The following is a 16,787-nucleotide window of genomic DNA, read 5'->3' on the forward strand; positions in this document are numbered from 1 at the left end:
GATTATCTATTTTTTTCTTCTACGAGGCATAGCTTGTAATGGAAAATGTAAGTTTCATTCTATATGACAAGTTCATTGCTTAAGTTATATTTTGCTTGGTATTAATAACCTTTATTTTAATGTTCTCTGTTATATCTGAATTGTTCAAATAAGACTTTTTTATTTGTAGAGTGCCTTTAAAGATTTGGGTGCATTCTATTATACAATTCTTAATGAAACAGAGTAAATTTAAGGTAATTTTGTTTCCAATTTATCGTCAGTTTCACTTTTTTTCTTGTACCATTTTAATAGAATATTCTCACTTACCTTTTATTTTTCTTTAAGGGAACAATCTCATTTAGTATTGGGTTCATCTTACTATCCAGATCTAGTGGAATTTTAAAAAAACTAACGTTGTGTTTAAGTATATTAGTATCTTATAAATAATTGAATTAATTTGTCACTATTTATCCAGGTCAGCATTCATATTGTGCATATTAAAAGTTGATCAAATCAATAATACTAGTACCTTTGTTTATTGATTTTAGTTATCTACAATTATATAAATTATTTTTATAATTAAAAATTTTAGTTAAAAGTTATAATAAATAAAAAAGAGAGCCCAAATGCAAAACTTAAAATTTGTTTGTGGTGTTAAATATATAACTTTGTTACGTTGATTCATTAAAGTCATGTCATTTAACTATCGGTGAATTATATGTATCATATTTTTTATGTATCAGTAAAAAATATTTTTCCTGTGTTTTTTTAATATTTATTAATGACAAATATTTGTTTTGTATTTTTTTATTAATTATCTATGATAAATATTTATTTAGTGGTCAATATTTGTCTCATAATTTTTTTATATTTATCACTAATAAATATTTATTCCTTATTTTTTATATGCATTAATTATAAATTTTATCGCACATTTTTTTAAAATGTTTTTTGACGAAATATATTTTTCCTCGTATTTCTTATATATGAGGGATAAATATGTGTCATGTGCATTTTTATATTTATTATTGACAAAATATTGCCTGATGGTATTTTTTACGCATCAGTTATAAATATTTATCCCACATTTTTTAATATCTACCAATGACAAATATTTCGTATATATTTGTTATATTTTTTAAGTTTATAGATTAAATGGTAAAGAAACCTGCACACAATTGCGGAGTTCTATTTTTTAATCTGATACATAATATTCAACTTAACAATATCGACATTTGTTAATTGAGCTAAATTTTACGGATTATATATTTCTCTCTCTTATATTTATCAATAACAAATATTTGTCTTGTGTTTTTTTGTATTAGTGAGAAATATTTGTTCCGTATTTTGTTAATATTTATCAAAGACAAATATTTATTCTGTATTTTTTAATATTTATCTATCACAAAGATTTGTCATGTACATGTGTTTTTATTATATATTAGTGGCAAATATTTATTGTATATTTGTTTATGTATCAACGAAAATATTTATGTCATGATTTTTATATTTTTTATTAATAAATGTTTGTCTCGTATTTTTTATATGTAATAATTATAAATATTTATTTATCCCACATGTTTCTTAATATTTATCAATGATAAATATTAATATCATATTTCTTATATATTCACTGCAAATATTTATCCTGTATTTTTTATATGTAATAATTATAAATATTTATTTATCCCATATTTTTCTTAATATTTATCAATAAAATATATTTATATTGTATTTCTTATATATCAACCGCAAATATTTGTCTACATGCTTCAGGTATCTCTCATCCTCGGTAACTACACATCTCATAACCTTTTTTAAAGAGTAGTGATATATCTTATAATTAGTCACAAATATTATACAATATAACATTAGTTAGCTATTGGATCAACTATTCAACTACACAACAGTGGTGAGTTCGATATATATGTACTAACATTATTCAACTAAATATTATTTTATTATTCTGATACACACAATAATATCATTTCATCAAACATAGGTAAACATGATAGAAAAATAGAAGTGAATGTATGTTCTTGACAATAAAAATTTAAAAACTTAACCTATTGAACAATATACCCGTGACTCAAATTTAAAAGTTCAAAGTGAAAACCTGAATTGGAGTACAAAATCAAATTGGATTTCGATTTTCTTTTACTTTGGAAATATAATGTACGTAACTAAGAGCAAGTACATTGTAAGTCAATGTAGAAAATGATTGCTATTTAGTGCAAAGGAAAATTACGAGGGAAAAGGTTTCACATTTTTCACTTTGCTACTTGTATAGCTCCTAGTGGAAAATCAATGAAAAATTGGATATTGCTATTGGACTGTGTTTAACTAAACTTCTCTATTTGTTGGACCACTGTGCTATTTCGAAGTGACATTTTTTTTCCACTCAAATAATATTTTAACTTCTTATTTTAATCAATTTACTCTTTTATCGCTGCTTAAATAAATAAATAAAATTCTAATTATTTTGAAGATGACATAACAAATAATAGAATATAATGTAAATAAAGTTATCTCGATTTTAATTTTGTATACTATTTTTGCTTTTTGGAGTTATCTTTTAGTACAAAATTTACTTATAATATTTTAGGTGTTGCTTCCACAAAATCAAAGTTGAGATTCTAAAATATATATAGTTATGCAAAATAACTTGATTGGAAAATAGCTTGTACAGATTACTACAAGTTGAGTGGAAAATAGCTTGTAGCGAGGATAAATGCTCTATAACTTTAAGATAGTTTTTGGATTAAAATGTTTAAAAATTAATCTATTTGATAAATGCACTCATTTAAAGACTAAAATATGATTGGTCCAATTTATTATGGGTGCTCAATATGTTTTTCAATAATGATTAGTCATTGTTAAACATAGTGATGAACACTTTATATTTATATTATACATATATGCTTAAAGATCAATATATATATAGATAAAAAACAATAAAATTTAATTTACAATAATAATATAATATATATTTTTTAGTTTTATTTTTATTAAACACTTCAAATCCAATCAACTAGATATAGTTATGAGTTTTTTCAAAACAAAATTAATTATAAGTTTTTAATTATTTGTTTATTTTTTTTTTTGTATATAATAGATTATTCGCCATTAATTATTTTTCATAGTTTTTAAAATAACATATTTAACAACTATCTGATTTAATAAATTAAAATAAAATTTGTTTATAGGTGCAATTCCTATAATAAAAATTGTGAGAATATTTAATTTTAGAGTATGAGTTCGAACTCGAAATGATCTTTAAAATAAAAAGTAAAATGTATTTTCTTGAAAATATTATTTTATTTTTTGAACCTAATGTATTATGGAATTCCCATAAAAATAAGATCACATTATTAAGTTTTTAAAGTGACATATTTTGGCCACTCCATTTCGATTTTGGTCACTCTCTTTAATGTTGATTGAAGTTTTCTTTATCTAATTACAGTTATTTTGGCCACTCTTTTCATATTTTGAATTAAAAAATTACGATTTGATATATATTTTAAATAATGTGATATATTTTATGATATAAAATAATTAAGATATATTAATTATTCATATTTCGTTAATTAAATTACAAAAATAATTTTTTTAAATTGATAGATAATTTATATAGAAAATTATTGCAATTTAACAACTGTTAATCATTTTTATATCATATCTTATTACTACTTTTTAGCTAAAAAAATAGGATAAAAATTGTCATGTTTTAAAATAAAAAAACTAATTTAATAAATTAATAAAAATAAAAATAAAATTGCAATTTAAAGTTTATATCATAATTTGGTTAAAAAGTTAAGCTTCACAACCTATTTTGTCTAGTCATCAAACAAACTAATATATACAAATTCGTTTATAATATATATATATATATATATATATATATATATATATATATATATTTAAGATTTAATTCAACTTACAAATATAAAAAGTGTTACATTAAATATTGTGTTCTGATTTAAATCTACAAAGTGACTTATTTACTATTCCAGCTATAGATAAAAAAGTATATATGATTTTATTTTTAAAGGAATCAATTAATTATAAAAGTTATGATTTTTATTTTTGAGTCCAATAATAATTTCTGCAATTAAATTTATTGTTTAAATCACTTCTACTCAAATGTATCAAAATATAAATTAATTTACAATCAATTCACTTTTAACTAAAATTAATTAATTCAAAATTAATTTTTATTACAATAGAAATTAAGACACGGTATGTATAAAAAAATACAAGTTTTTATGGAATTTTTTTATTGCTTTTTCATTTATTTTGAATCAAATAATTAAATTTTCTATACATTTTTACTTATATATAAATGAGATATCAACTTTTATTGTAGTTTTTCTTTTAATTTTAAAATTAATTTAAACAAATTTATGTATAAGTTTATCATTCTTTAAATAAACAAATGATTAAATTTTTTTAGATATATTTATGAAGAAATAATAACATTTGATGTAACCTTAGTTTCTTTTAATTTTACTATTTATTTAAATTATTTTATTGATAGAGTTTTGTTGGTCAATTGTAAGAGTATTAATTTTCAAAAACATATTTAATATAAATATATCAAACAAATTTTTATTAATTTCTAAAACTTTTTTTAAAAATAGCATTATCAAACAAATTTTATTTTAATTTGTTATCTAAAACAGTTTATAAAATTGATTTTTAAAAACTAAAACTCATTCAACACGCCCTTAAAAATCTAGGTTTACCGTTTTTTATGAACAAAAAAAATGTTTAAACGGCGTCGTTAGAATTCACCGCCTGCAAGAAACACAAGAAATATTATCCCTTTTGTATCCCCAAAACACAACAACCACTTCCACGCCTCATTCTCTCTCTCTTTCTCTCTCTTCTTTCTCTCTCATCATCTCTCTCACAACCAAACCCTACCCAACCCAACTCCAACACAAACACCTTCCACCGGATCTCTACGCCGATCATTCTTTCCTATTACACAGGTCTGATTTCCCCTCTTTTTCTCAATTTCTTCTTCTTCTTCTTTGCTTCCAGTTATCATTATCATTATTTCATACGTATTATCATTATCATTATTTCATTTTTTGATTTTCACGGATCTGTTCCTTTTTTCTCACTATTAATATTTTTGCTCACGCATCTTTTCACATGTTCAAATTTTATGCAATTTCTTTATTCAGAGGAAAATTTAATTTTCGAATTATTACGTTTATTTATTTTATTCATTCGATTGTGCTTTTTAATTTAATTTAAACAATTTGATAATCACATGTGTGTATTTGTTGACTTATGGTAGAATTTTAGTTATATTGAATGTGTTAGGTTTGGGGTTTATCTTTATTGCGTTGATAATTGATGTAGCGACAATGGTGTTGTTATGCTTTTATCTCACTTCAAACCTGATTCTTTAAACCTAACTGAACAATTTGTTTTGGGATTTTTTAATTTATAGGTTGTTTAGTTGATAGACGTTTGATTGATGGACGATGATAGTAGAGATGGATAAAATGTCTGCTCCTTCAACGTGGGAGCGTGCCAAACGCCTTTATGACAAGGTACCTTTATTTTGCTTTCTTGTTGATTCACTTACTAGTGCTTGTTTGTTTATATTCTATAATATCTTTGATAATCTGCCAATTGTGATCTCTTGCTACTCTGATTCTTGCCTCTGCATGTAAGAAGTTACTTTTTGCAGGATGTGTTCTGGTATTTTTTAGATAACTCTATCTGTCATCTGCATATAGGAAATTTCATTTGGAGGATATGTTCTGGTGTTCAGTACATTAATTTAAAGGAATGAGTCTGAAGGATTGGTGTTTGTCTACACTAGTGGGGAAATTACTAATTTTATGATAATGTTTGGAATTAGTGCTAAGAATTTGTCATCACTCCTCTCTTGTTTTTGTTGCCCGGAATTGTTGCATATTTTGGTGTTTTGTGCCATTATTTGGGAAATATGAATTTATCTTTCCTTTTGCAGCCAGCTTCACACTGGTTGGTATGTGCTTGTCGAGTTCTTGGATGATAAATAAATAAATTAAGTTAATTGATTCCAAAATAAAAATCTAGAACTTTAAGTGGAAAACCATGTAGAACACATCGCTTGTTATTGTATGATGTAGCTTACTTGTAAGAATTTTTTTACGATGTAATCTCAATTTTTTTTTCTTACATAGAACCTTGAATTGGAGAAAAGGCGCCGTAGATCAGCTCAGACGCAGGTCCCTTCAGACCCAAATATCTGGCCACAGTTGCGTGAGAATTATGAAGCAATAATTCTCGAGGATCATGCTTTTTCTGAGAAGCACGGTATTGAGTATGCTCTTTGGCTGTTGCATTATAAACGAATTGAAGAATTAAGGGCACATTACAGTGCTGCTCTTACTTCTGCAAGCTCAAAATCATATCAGGGTGGGAAAGGTTCTGGGCGACCTGAGCGGATAACTAAAATAAGGCTGCAGTTGAAGACTTTCCTTTCAGAAGCAACTGGATTTTATCACGATCTTATCATGAAAATCAAAGCAAAGTATGGGCTTCCTCTTGGTTACTTTGAAGACTCAGAGAACCGGATTGTGATGGAGAAAGATGGAAAGAAATCTGCTGAGATGAAGAAAAGTTTGATATCTTGTCATCGATGTTTGATATACTTAGGTGATCTTGCTCGCTACAAAGGATTGTATGGTGAAGGTGACTCAACAAAGCGTGAGTTCGCAGCAGCTTCTAGTTACTATCTACAGGCTGCGACTATTTGGCCTTCAAGTGGAAATCCCCATCATCAGGTTTTTGGCATTCTTGCACTTGTTGTGATTTGTTTTGTCTGTTTCACATCTCATATTTTGAGCTGTGGTATATAACTGTTATACATGGTTTTGATAAATCTATCCATTTCAGCTTGCTTTGTTGGCTTCATATACTGGGGATGAGCTGGCAACTATCTATCGTTATTTTCGGAGTCTTGCTGTGGATAGTCCATTTACAACTGCTAGAGACAATTTAATAGTTGCATTTGAGAAGGTAATGCAACCACGGAGTTGATTATGAAACACCTAACATTTTTATACTCAGAAGTCTCAATTGTTTGATATGTCAGTATCCTGTTGTGTTCTTTATTCGTGTTCAACTTTTATGTTTTTTGGCTTCCTTGCAAACTTATATACAATCATGATGACTTATGTTCTCGGTTATTCTACTACTTCTAGTGTTTGAATTTCAAAGCTAAATGCATTAGAAGTTTGTAAGTTGTAAATTTCAGACAGGCTTGCCAATTAGTTTAGCATTGATGCAAACACGATATTCAGACATGTCTGTGGGAGACTGTATATTATTTGTGATTCTATGTGTAGTTGCTCTACTAACCAGCATGTAACTAAAATTGATTTTATTTTAAACTGCAGTGTAGCATACCTTATCTTGTAAATGTTTTTGTTTATTTTATATGGCTCTTGTTGGGGATAAGGGATTTGACCTTTTCTCGTCCTCTTTTTGTTGCTTTAGTGTATGGCGTTGTCTTATTCATTTGGATCGTTCTCCCTTACATATGGCCTATGATCCTTTTGACATTATTGTTTTACTTTCCTAATAACTATATTTTTGCTATACCATGATAGAATCGTCAAAGTTACTCTCAGCTTTCCGGTGATGTTAAAGCTGTGGCAGTCAAGGAATCTTCTGGGCAAATAGCTGGCAGAGGAAGAGGAAAAGTGGAAGCAAAACTTGTGACAAGGAGTAATGGTGTGGAAGCTTGCCCTAGAAAGGAAGGAGCATCCAATATACAAGAGACTTACAAATCCTTCAGCACTCGTTTTGTCCGTCTAAATGGAATCTTATTCACTCGTACAAGGCATATATTCTTGATTCACACACTCTCTTGACCTTTTTATGCATTACATCATTAATACATTCTGACTTTTTCTCTTTCCATTTTTTGTCTTCCTATTTCATGGTGTAGCCTTGAGACCTTCACTGAAGTTCTCTCTCTTATTAGCACTGGCCTGCGCGAGCTTCTATCATCAGGTCAAGATGAAAAGCTAAATTTTGGCCAGGATACCCTTGAGAATGGTCTTGCCATTATCAGAATTATTTCCATTATCGTTTTCACAGTTCATAATGCAAATAAGGAATCTGAAGGACAAACTTATGCAGAAATTGTACAGCGTGCAGTTCTACTTCAGAATGCTTTAACTGCAGCTTTCGAACTGATGAGTATTATAATAGAGAGATGTGTGCAGTTGCAGGATCCTTCTTGTAGTTATCTTTTACCAGGCATTTTGGTTTTTGTTGAGTGGTTGGCATGTTGTCGTGATCTTGCCTCAGGCAATGATGCGGATGAGAATCAAGCAACTGTAAGATCAAAATTTTGGAATAATTGTATTTCCTTCTTGAACAAGCTACTATCAGTTGGGCCTGTGTCTATTGAAGATGATGAAGAGGATACTTGCTTTAATAACATGAGTAGGTATGAAGAAGGAGAAACTGATAACCGGCTTGCTTTGTGGGAGGACTTTGAGTTAAGAGGATTTGTTCCACTTCTCCCTGCACAAACTATCTTGGATTTTTCCAGGAAGCATTCCCTTGGGAGTGATGGTGAAAAAGAAAGAAAAGCCCGGGTCAAAAGGATATTAGCTGCAGGAAAGGCTTTAGCAAACGTTGTTAGGATTGATCAGAAAATGATATATTTTGACGCAAAAGGAAAGAAGTTTACAATTGGTGTTGAGCCTCGTATCTCAGATGATTTTGTTCTTCCCTCTGGCATACCTATTGTAGAAGATTCATTGAAAGAAAATGCAGCAGACAAGCCAAAGTTAGGGATTGTTCATCCAGACAACCACCAGTATGAGGAAGGAGAGGATGACGACGAAGTTATTGTTTTTAAACCTATAGTAGCTGAGAAGCGAGCTGATGTAGTGGTTGTCTCATCAGGGGCAGTCCACAAAGACATAGAGTCAGTCCCAACAGTTTCTGGAGGGGATATAAAATTTGACGTTAATTCTGGTTATAACCCTCCCAGTGAAGTGAACCATCAAATGTTATTACCTACTTCTGTTAGTTGTATGGTGCCTCAACACTTCCATCCAGTTCAGCAACATTCTTCAAGGTGGCAAGAGGAGGGAATGTCTCTTGCCAACAGTTTTGGAGGTCTTGGATTCATGGAGAATGGGCATGTGGTGAAACCTGAGCTTCCAATGCATGAAGCTATATCAATCTTCAACCCCGCCTCACTTGCAGTTCCTATCCAACAATCTGGTACTAGTACTAATTTATTTTATGGTCTCTCCAAAGCTGAAAACTTGATGATACCATCCAAAGTCGATACTTTTGCTTCTTCTGGAGTCATTACTGATAACTCTTCTGTTAAGACATCATCAGTTCTGCAAGCTGGTTTGAAAAAATCTCCAGTCAGCCGTCCTTCTAGGCACCATGGACCACCTCCCGGTTTCAGTCATGTTTCTCCTAAACTAGATATGGAATCCACCATTTCAGATTCAATTAGTGGGATTCCAGTGATGGATGACTACAGTTGGTTGGATGGGTATCAGCTGCCTTCATCAACCAAAGGTTTAGGCCCCAATGGTCCTATTACTTACACTCAATCAAATTCCCAGCAAGTAAATAACAATAATTTGAGTGGGACAGCGTACTTTCCCTTTCCTGGAAAACAAGTTCCATCAGCATTGCAAGGGGACAAACAGAATGGTTGGCTAGATTACCGTACTTCTGAGCTTTTAAATGCACACCATCATCAGCAACTGCAGCCACAACAACTATTCGCAAATGGAAATCAGCAACTGCAGCCACAGCAACCACTCACAAATGGAAATCAGCAACTGATGCCTGAGCAATTTCAAGGACAGTCAATCTGGACAGGTCGTAAATTCGTGTGATGTCCGTTTAAGCATGTTGATGGTATGCTTCTAGTCTGGATTTGTTGCTGTTTGTTTGTTAGATAGATACCTTTTGTTAAATTTTTAAATTACTGACACAATAATGTATTGGAGGTTCTTGAAGGATTCTTACAAATGTGCCGCCTCCCTTCTGTTCCCATTCAAACTCCAACTCAGCTCGTTGTCAGTGAATGTTGCTGGAGTGTACTTGGCCTAGACTTGTTGCAGGAACTTGCTACTCCAAAAGGTGGGTATCAAATTGTTCTTAATACTGAAATTTGGACCATCTTGGATGTTAACATACCCATTACAGTCTTGCGTTTGTCTGATTGTCTGCTGCTTTTGTGTTTTCCTGGTGTTGGGAAGTGTTATGAATCATGACTTTTGTTGTCAAACTTCTGAACTGTTTATTGATTATTGTGTTTACTGGTAAATTTACCCTATCTAATAAATTTGTATTGCAGTTTTTACTGAGCTCTAAAGACCAAAGGAAGGAAGATAAGCAAACATGTTTACAGTTCAAAGTTCGTTAAGTAAATGCCTTTTCTGGTTGGGGGTGAATAGTAGAAGGTGATAAATAAAAGATTATCCAGTTTTCTTGGAGCTTGTATCTTCTGGGTTTGGTGATATGCCTATGGTATGTTCACTTGTCGGAAATGTCGTAATGGTGCACCTATAATGTAAGATATTGTACCATCATCTAGCTGCCGATGATACATAGTGCTAGCCCTTTTCTTCCCCAAAGCTTCAGACTAGTTGGGGGAGGTTGATAGGTTTGAAGTGGTTGTGTGAAGTTCGATAATGGGATATGCTCGATTAAGCACATGTGTTTATGGGCTGCAACTTCGTTAAGGTTCTTATACTTTGTTTGCATGACAAGGGATGTCGTTTCTCTTTATCTTTTTTTTTTCTCTTTTTCAAGTCGAAGTTTTACTTGAACTTTACAAATTAATAATTCCTGTTGGATGGTTTGATCGTATATATGTTTTTGTCCATGCGAATTTGATGTTATCTATTATAAGACTCATTTACCTCCCATCCTTATCTATGATTTGGGAACTGTTTCATTTATATCCCCCAAGGAAGTCATTTCCTATACTTTCGATGTTAATGTTTTCTTGGTGGGTAAGGTAATTGTTGATAATTTTTCCTTGTTTTTTTTTGTTCACCTATACTATTCCAATTATAAACAGGATGTTTCTATTATGCCTTATCTCGTTTGTCTTCATGTATCCCCATCTTTCTTCAATTTGAAAGAGACTAGAAAAACACGTTGGATCTATTAGAAGTATTCCTTGCTTTGCCTTTTTCCGAATTTATCTAATCCGAGTTGAATCTTAATTCATGAGCTCAATATCTTGATTTTATAACGAAGACTCGGACCATCTTATGTTTAAGGGTGGGCAAAATATATAGTTAATTGAATTATATTGATAGATTAGATTATTATATAAAAAAAAATCAGTTAAATGGTTTAAAAATTAAATTATATATTTAAAATAAATCAGTTATTAAAACATAATTTAAAAATCAGTTTAATCATTTTAAAGTTTTTGGTAAATGCTTTGTTAGTAAGGGCAAATAGTTAGCTATGAGAAGATAGTTTATAGTGTATGTGATATTTTTCTGGAGAATTTATAATATTTATTGAGATGGTTAGCTATGAGAATATAGTTTATAGTGCATGTGATATTTTTTTTGGAGAATTTATAATATTTATTAAGATGGTATTTTAAATAAAGTTTGATATATATATATATTAAGAAACTTGGATACTTATTTCAAAAACCTTTGTTAGAAACCGCTACGTATAATTTCATGTGAAAAGACGTTAATTATAAACTATCAACTACAAAGTAGCGATTTGAATTTTACCAAAATGAGTCTTTGGACAAATTTCTTATTATATACTTCTCTACATTTCATAATGAATTTTGTTTTCGCAGATGTTTTTTTTCAATGTCATTTTATATTTTCAATGTAACACTAGTAAGTTTATTCAAATTCTACCTCTAAATTATTACTGTGAACTAATATATCATTATGCATTATAATAGTCATTAATATTTAATAATAGCTAATAATTAGCAGAGATAATTTTGTAAAATTTAGTTACACTTTGATTTATTGCTCTTTTATAAACTGTGAAAAACTTTAAAAGACACTTGTTTTAGAATGAATGGAGTGACTTAACTGCTAACATTTATCCTTTCATGCAATAACAATTCATGTAATAGCTAGTAGTATTCAAGTAAATAACTAACCTATTAATTACAAAAAAAAAAAACCCTATTATTTGTGAACAGGCAACTTTGCTTGGCTTCGAAGTTTCAATGTGATCAAATTACTATCAATCAAATTTTACTTACCAGCTAAACTTCAAATTATCAAAATCTCTTTCATCTAAAATTCGGAGCATCGAGAGAAAAAAGAAAAACTCTTGAGACATACAACTTCAATTTTACAGAAGAAGACATGCAACAACTTCATAATTTTAAACAGCAATGTATAACACAAATAAAAACCAATATTACTTTAACAAAAGCACTATATAACACAAATCTACTTCCATTGAAGTCAAACCTGTTGGGAGGACAATTTTTGTTTCATTCATTCATTGCACTTTGACATCAATCAGTTGGCAAAAAGTATGTTTGGCAAAATGTCTTGTACATGTTTGAATGCAAAAGAATTAACTTAAAATTTAACTGGTTATTAAAATAAAATAAAAAAACAAATTCTATCTTCAGACCAAGCACAAAATCACCCTTTGTATTTGCATAAACTAATCTATTTTGACATGTAATTAGTGTTTGTGATCCTCATCTTAAAGTCAATGGCGTAGCAGCGTTTTATGGTTCATTATCTTTCTCTCAATTAGCTTCTATTTAATGATTCCCAGTTAGGTATGTTTGCAGTAGCCTCATTCACCATCTTTACAAGCCTCACCTACAAAAATAATCATTACATAATCTATTAATTTGCAACAACAAAAATAGCAATAAGGGAAGTAATAACACATAATGGCATAGTTGAAGCTTTAAGCTTCAATTAAGATATGCAAGTCATCGAATTCAGGTTCTCCAAAAAGATCACGATTGCCGAAGCAACATTTTAAGACATGCATGTTAGAAAAAATTAAACATTTTTTCATCCAATCATATTTCCCCTAAAAATAATTTATCGCAATCAATGCTCGAGTTAGATAGAATCAGGATGGAAGTTAACCCTAAATTACAATGGTGGACCATCATTAAATTCTTTTTTGTTATAAGTGAACTCACAAAATGAAACACTATTAAAGTTAACTCTAGTTCTATCGAGTAGATATGATTATTTTGCCATCACAAACTGATATCTTGGTCTAATTGCGGACAAATCTTAATGATAAGATACTAAATCTTGTCCTATTCTGGTATCAATAGACTTACCACACTTTCGGGAACTCCAGGAGGTGGTAAGGAAAGGTTTTTGGGCGGAGGACCCGTAAGATACGATCTCTTGTCAAAACGCCATTCTCCGATCTTCCCATAGGTCAGTTTCCCCTGGACGAAGAAGTGATAATGAGTAACTTGGTAATTGAACAACTAAGAATGCGAGACCGATGTTTGATTGGCACATGAACAGATATAGGAAAAGGAAAAACAATTTATCTATCAAATCGGAGGGAGAAATGGACTCGCCTGCATATTGTAGTCACATCCATATGTATAATGTATGATAAACTTCTTCCCTACCTCTAAGTCCCACGGTGGCTGAAAATTTCCAACGATGCATGTTACAATACAAAGGAAAGAAAGGGAAATGAAAATATTAGACAATGCGAGAGATTCGAACCTGCAGCATAAAGTCTTTTCGAAGAATATGCTTTATACCATGCAACGCGGATGCCACAGCATAAGCATACCTTTACTCAACAGAGAGTTAAAGTAGTAGAAGGTTAGGCCTATGACCAGTGTCCAGGAGAAATTATAAAATGAAAAGAACATTAGTTAAATGAGATTAACTATTAAAAAATAAAGCTCTCGCATCTCGAATTTCTAAGTTAATTATTAATACTCACATTTCAAGCACCCATCCAAAAGCTTTATCCGTCTCGGGATCATCTTTCATTCTCAAAGAAACATTCACCCATGTGGGAGCTATTTCCTCCAGCAAAAACTGATGATACAGAAAAATCAAACAGCAATAGTAAAAACTAACAACTATAAAGGTCTTGGTGTAAAAAACAAAAAGTTTAAATATGCAGTTGGTCGCTTCTAGTTCAAGTTCCTGTAAAAATATTTTTTTGTTTTCACCCTTGCAAATAAACCTGATTTTGCTTTTGATATTTGTATTTTTTGTTTTATCCCCGACATAATTTGTTCATATTGAAATTTGTCCTTGTAACATGTGTACTATTTAATTTAGTCGTATAACTCACTCATATTACAAAGACCAATTCCAACATAAACAAATTTTGCAAGGACTGAAACAAAACAACATGGACTAGAAGCAAAGTATGTTATATTTGAAAAGACGATAAAAACAAAAGTTTTTATTTTACAGTAATATTTGTTAGGACTAAATAAATATTTAAACCCAAAAAAAAAAATTAGGCACCTTATGCAAGCTATTATTAATTGAAACTTACCTTGTGGATGATTACAGGGGAGTTGCCAATGGGATCAACATTAGTAACAGGACCATATTCCTTAGGATAGAATTTTCTCATAATTTTCTCATTTTCAGCTGGTTTTATATAAAAAAATGGATACCCTGCCGGTTCGGTGTCAGTAGCCAAATTAGGCAAAGGATTAACAAATATGTGGTCAGGTTCTGCCATCAGAATATATCTGCACCGATCATAAAATGCGTGCAAGGAATGCTTCTTAGATTTCATAATTGGATTGGAAAACATTACTTTCAGAAAATTAAGATACTTACTCTTCATCAATTTTTGCTTTCTCCAGCCACTGAACAAAAGCCCATGGTCTATTTAGGACAATATAACCCTGAACCAAAACAAAAATTGATTAGTCTGTAAGAATGACGAGGATTGAAGCTAGATACAAGTGCAAAACAAGTATAATGTCATATAGTTACACATCGTTCAAACAGTCTTAGATACATGCATAAAAAACAATTCATATGTTACTAATACTACCATATTCTACTATAGACAAATCTGAAATTTTCCAGTGATATTTGTTTTTCTTGAACTAAGATGATGCTATGCAATGAATCCGATTATGTCACATATGCCCAGATGAATACTGCATGTTATAATATCATTTTGCAGCATTTCAGATTATATTATCTACACTACACAAGATATTGCGGCCGTCACTAACGCGTTTGACTATAGAGGTAAGGACTAAATGTCAAAACACCAAGTAGTTAAAAATAATCGATACCGTAATAGTAAAAAAAAAAACATTCTACACATTCAAATTAAACTATTCATATCGGGAATTTACGGAAAAGAAGGTGCTTAAAGGTAAAAGAAAAGTATTTACCCTATCCAAGCCCTCAGGAAGAGGATCAACAACAAAAGTAGGAATTTCATTCATCAACTGATCTCCCCTTCCCGAATGCAGAATTCGGGTGAACTTTCCCATGGCCGATCCAGGCATGTCCTTCGTCTTCTTATACCAATAGTACATGATCCTGCATTGCCATTGGCTATAAGCAGCATCGGTTGCGGTAACAGCAACATGGAATTTTGAATTAGTATTTGTAAATCCAATCACTTTTTCATCAAAAGATTCCAAACCATCTCTTCCTGCCTTATGGTCTATGATCAAAGACACCAAATTATAAGTTGCAAAGAAAAACCCCAACACCATAAGCAACATAAGTAGTGATTTTACCCTCCCCATGTTTTTCCTCACAATCATTTTTAAAAATCTTCACTTTTTCACTTTCTCAAGCATGAATTTTCTAAATCTCCAATCCAACTATTGACTCTACTAAATTCTCCTGGCTGCAATATCTCAGAATTCAGACTAAAACCACTCCAGTTCAAAGACAAAGCTTTTGTTCATAGTAATAATCAATAGAAACAGAAAAACAACTCTATCAAAAGAACCCTCTACTTCAGTTATTTGTTCCACAAGAAAAATCTGCATCAAAGAAAAAAAAACAGTTACATATAAATTGGATAAACGGTTTAATTAAAAGTTTATCATAAACACTTTTATCATATAATTACTTATGTATAAACTACTTTTATAACAAAAGATAAAATAAAGTCAAATTGTGTTTTCATATAAGCTATAAACTATTTTGGCAAACTATCATAAGCTTAGCACATGTCATAAACAATTTTCATAAGCTTTTCTATCAGACAGTATCAAAAGTGCTTATGTCCAAATAAGCTAATCCAAACACACCCTAAGTCAATGTGCCACATACACCCCTCAAAGCAGTTACAACAGAAACTAATGAAATGGAAACCTATGGAAACCTAACAAAATAAAAATCAAAGCAAAATCAAAGCACCAAAATCTGAAACAGAAATAAGAAAGCTAGAAATGGTTGAATTAAGACTTACGTAAATAGATCTGATCTTGTGCGTTAATTGAAGGCACCCCAAATGGGAAAGAACGAAACTTTGAATAACTAGATAAGAAAAGAACGAAACTTTGGAGGAAAATTGAAAATGGGTGGCAAGTGTTTGAAGGAATGAAAAGAAAAAGAAAAAAAAAAGAGATTTTTGGGGTTTTGACTTTTCAACAAAATATAAAAAAGCAATGAAAGTGTTAATTAAGTACTAATCACTGCAAAATGTGGAGGGTTGAAGAGTGTGAGTGGGATTATGAATCTGTGAATCCAAATTAAAATGATAAAGTAATGTGAGAGAGAGTGAAATTGATACATCTCAAAATATTCACAGGGTGAGAGAGATTATGTGAAAACCTAGTTTTTTTTTTT

General features: G+C 30.5%; 2 protein-coding genes across 3 annotated transcripts; one reads left to right on the forward strand and one right to left on the reverse strand.

Annotated features, from left to right (window-relative positions):
* Positions 1 to 4,806: 4,806 nt before the first annotated feature.
* On the forward strand, positions 4,807 to 10,908 carry LOC101504757 (nonsense-mediated mRNA decay factor SMG7-like). Of its 2 annotated transcripts, none has more exons than XM_004491184.4 (8): positions 4,807 to 4,973; positions 5,444 to 5,546; positions 6,168 to 6,770; positions 6,883 to 7,005; positions 7,599 to 7,831; positions 7,940 to 9,894; positions 9,997 to 10,119; positions 10,337 to 10,908. In XM_004491184.4, exons 2-6 carry the CDS (start codon positions 5,478 to 5,480, stop codon positions 9,870 to 9,872), a joined length of 2,961 nt encoding a protein of 986 aa, XP_004491241.1. In that variant the 5' UTR covers positions 4,807 to 4,973; positions 5,444 to 5,477; the 3' UTR covers positions 9,873 to 9,894; positions 9,997 to 10,119; positions 10,337 to 10,908. The 2 variants fall into 2 exon arrangements, with proteins under 2 accessions (XP_004491241.1, XP_004491240.1); XM_004491183.4 differs by having other exon boundaries at positions 4,808 to 4,973; positions 9,987 to 10,119.
* Positions 10,909 to 12,424: 1,516 nt separating this feature from the next.
* On the reverse strand, positions 12,425 to 16,705 carry LOC101505293 (hydroxyproline O-arabinosyltransferase RDN1). Its single transcript, XM_004491185.4, has 9 exons — positions 16,408 to 16,705; positions 15,371 to 15,976; positions 14,799 to 14,866; positions 14,506 to 14,707; positions 13,936 to 14,033; positions 13,710 to 13,779; positions 13,556 to 13,627; positions 13,304 to 13,417; positions 12,425 to 12,821 (listed from the first exon to the last, which is right to left on the reverse strand). Exons 2-9 carry the CDS (start codon positions 15,749 to 15,751, stop codon positions 12,750 to 12,752), a joined length of 1,077 nt encoding a protein of 358 aa, XP_004491242.1. The 5' UTR covers positions 15,752 to 15,976; positions 16,408 to 16,705; the 3' UTR covers positions 12,425 to 12,749.
* Positions 16,706 to 16,787: the final 82 nt, after the last annotated feature.

This window comes from Cicer arietinum, chromosome 2, assembly GCF_000331145.2.
Source record: "Cicer arietinum cultivar CDC Frontier isolate Library 1 chromosome 2, Cicar.CDCFrontier_v2.0, whole genome shotgun sequence".
Classification (NCBI taxonomy): Eukaryota; Viridiplantae; Streptophyta; class Magnoliopsida; order Fabales; family Fabaceae; genus Cicer; species Cicer arietinum.

What these genes read in the sequence shown, in the direction of transcription:
- LOC101504757 (XM_004491184.4), top strand. Translation starts at nt 5,478, where the DNA reads ATGATAGTAGAGATGGATAAAATGTCTGCTCCTTCAACGTGGGAGCGT. An exon ending in CCAAACGCCTTTATGACAAG is followed by an intron (nt 5,547 to 6,167) that starts GTACCTTTATTT and finishes TTTCTTACATAG; the next exon opens with AACCTTGAATTGGAGAAAAG. An exon ending in GTGGAAATCCCCATCATCAG is followed by an intron (nt 6,771 to 6,882) that starts GTTTTTGGCATT and finishes TATCCATTTCAG; the next exon opens with CTTGCTTTGTTGGCTTCATA.
- LOC101505293 (XM_004491185.4), bottom strand. Translation starts at nt 15,751, where the DNA reads ATGATTGTGAGGAAAAACATGGGGAGGGTAAAATCACTACTTATGTTG. An exon ending in GAAAAGACTTTATGCTGCAG is followed by an intron (nt 13,628 to 13,709) that starts GTTCGAATCTCT and finishes GGAAATTTTCAG; the next exon opens with CCACCGTGGGACTTAGAGGT. An exon ending in CTGGAGTTCCCGAAAGTGTG is followed by an intron (nt 12,822 to 13,303) that starts GTAAGTCTATTG and finishes TTATTTTTGTAG; the next exon opens with GTGAGGCTTGTAAAGATGGT.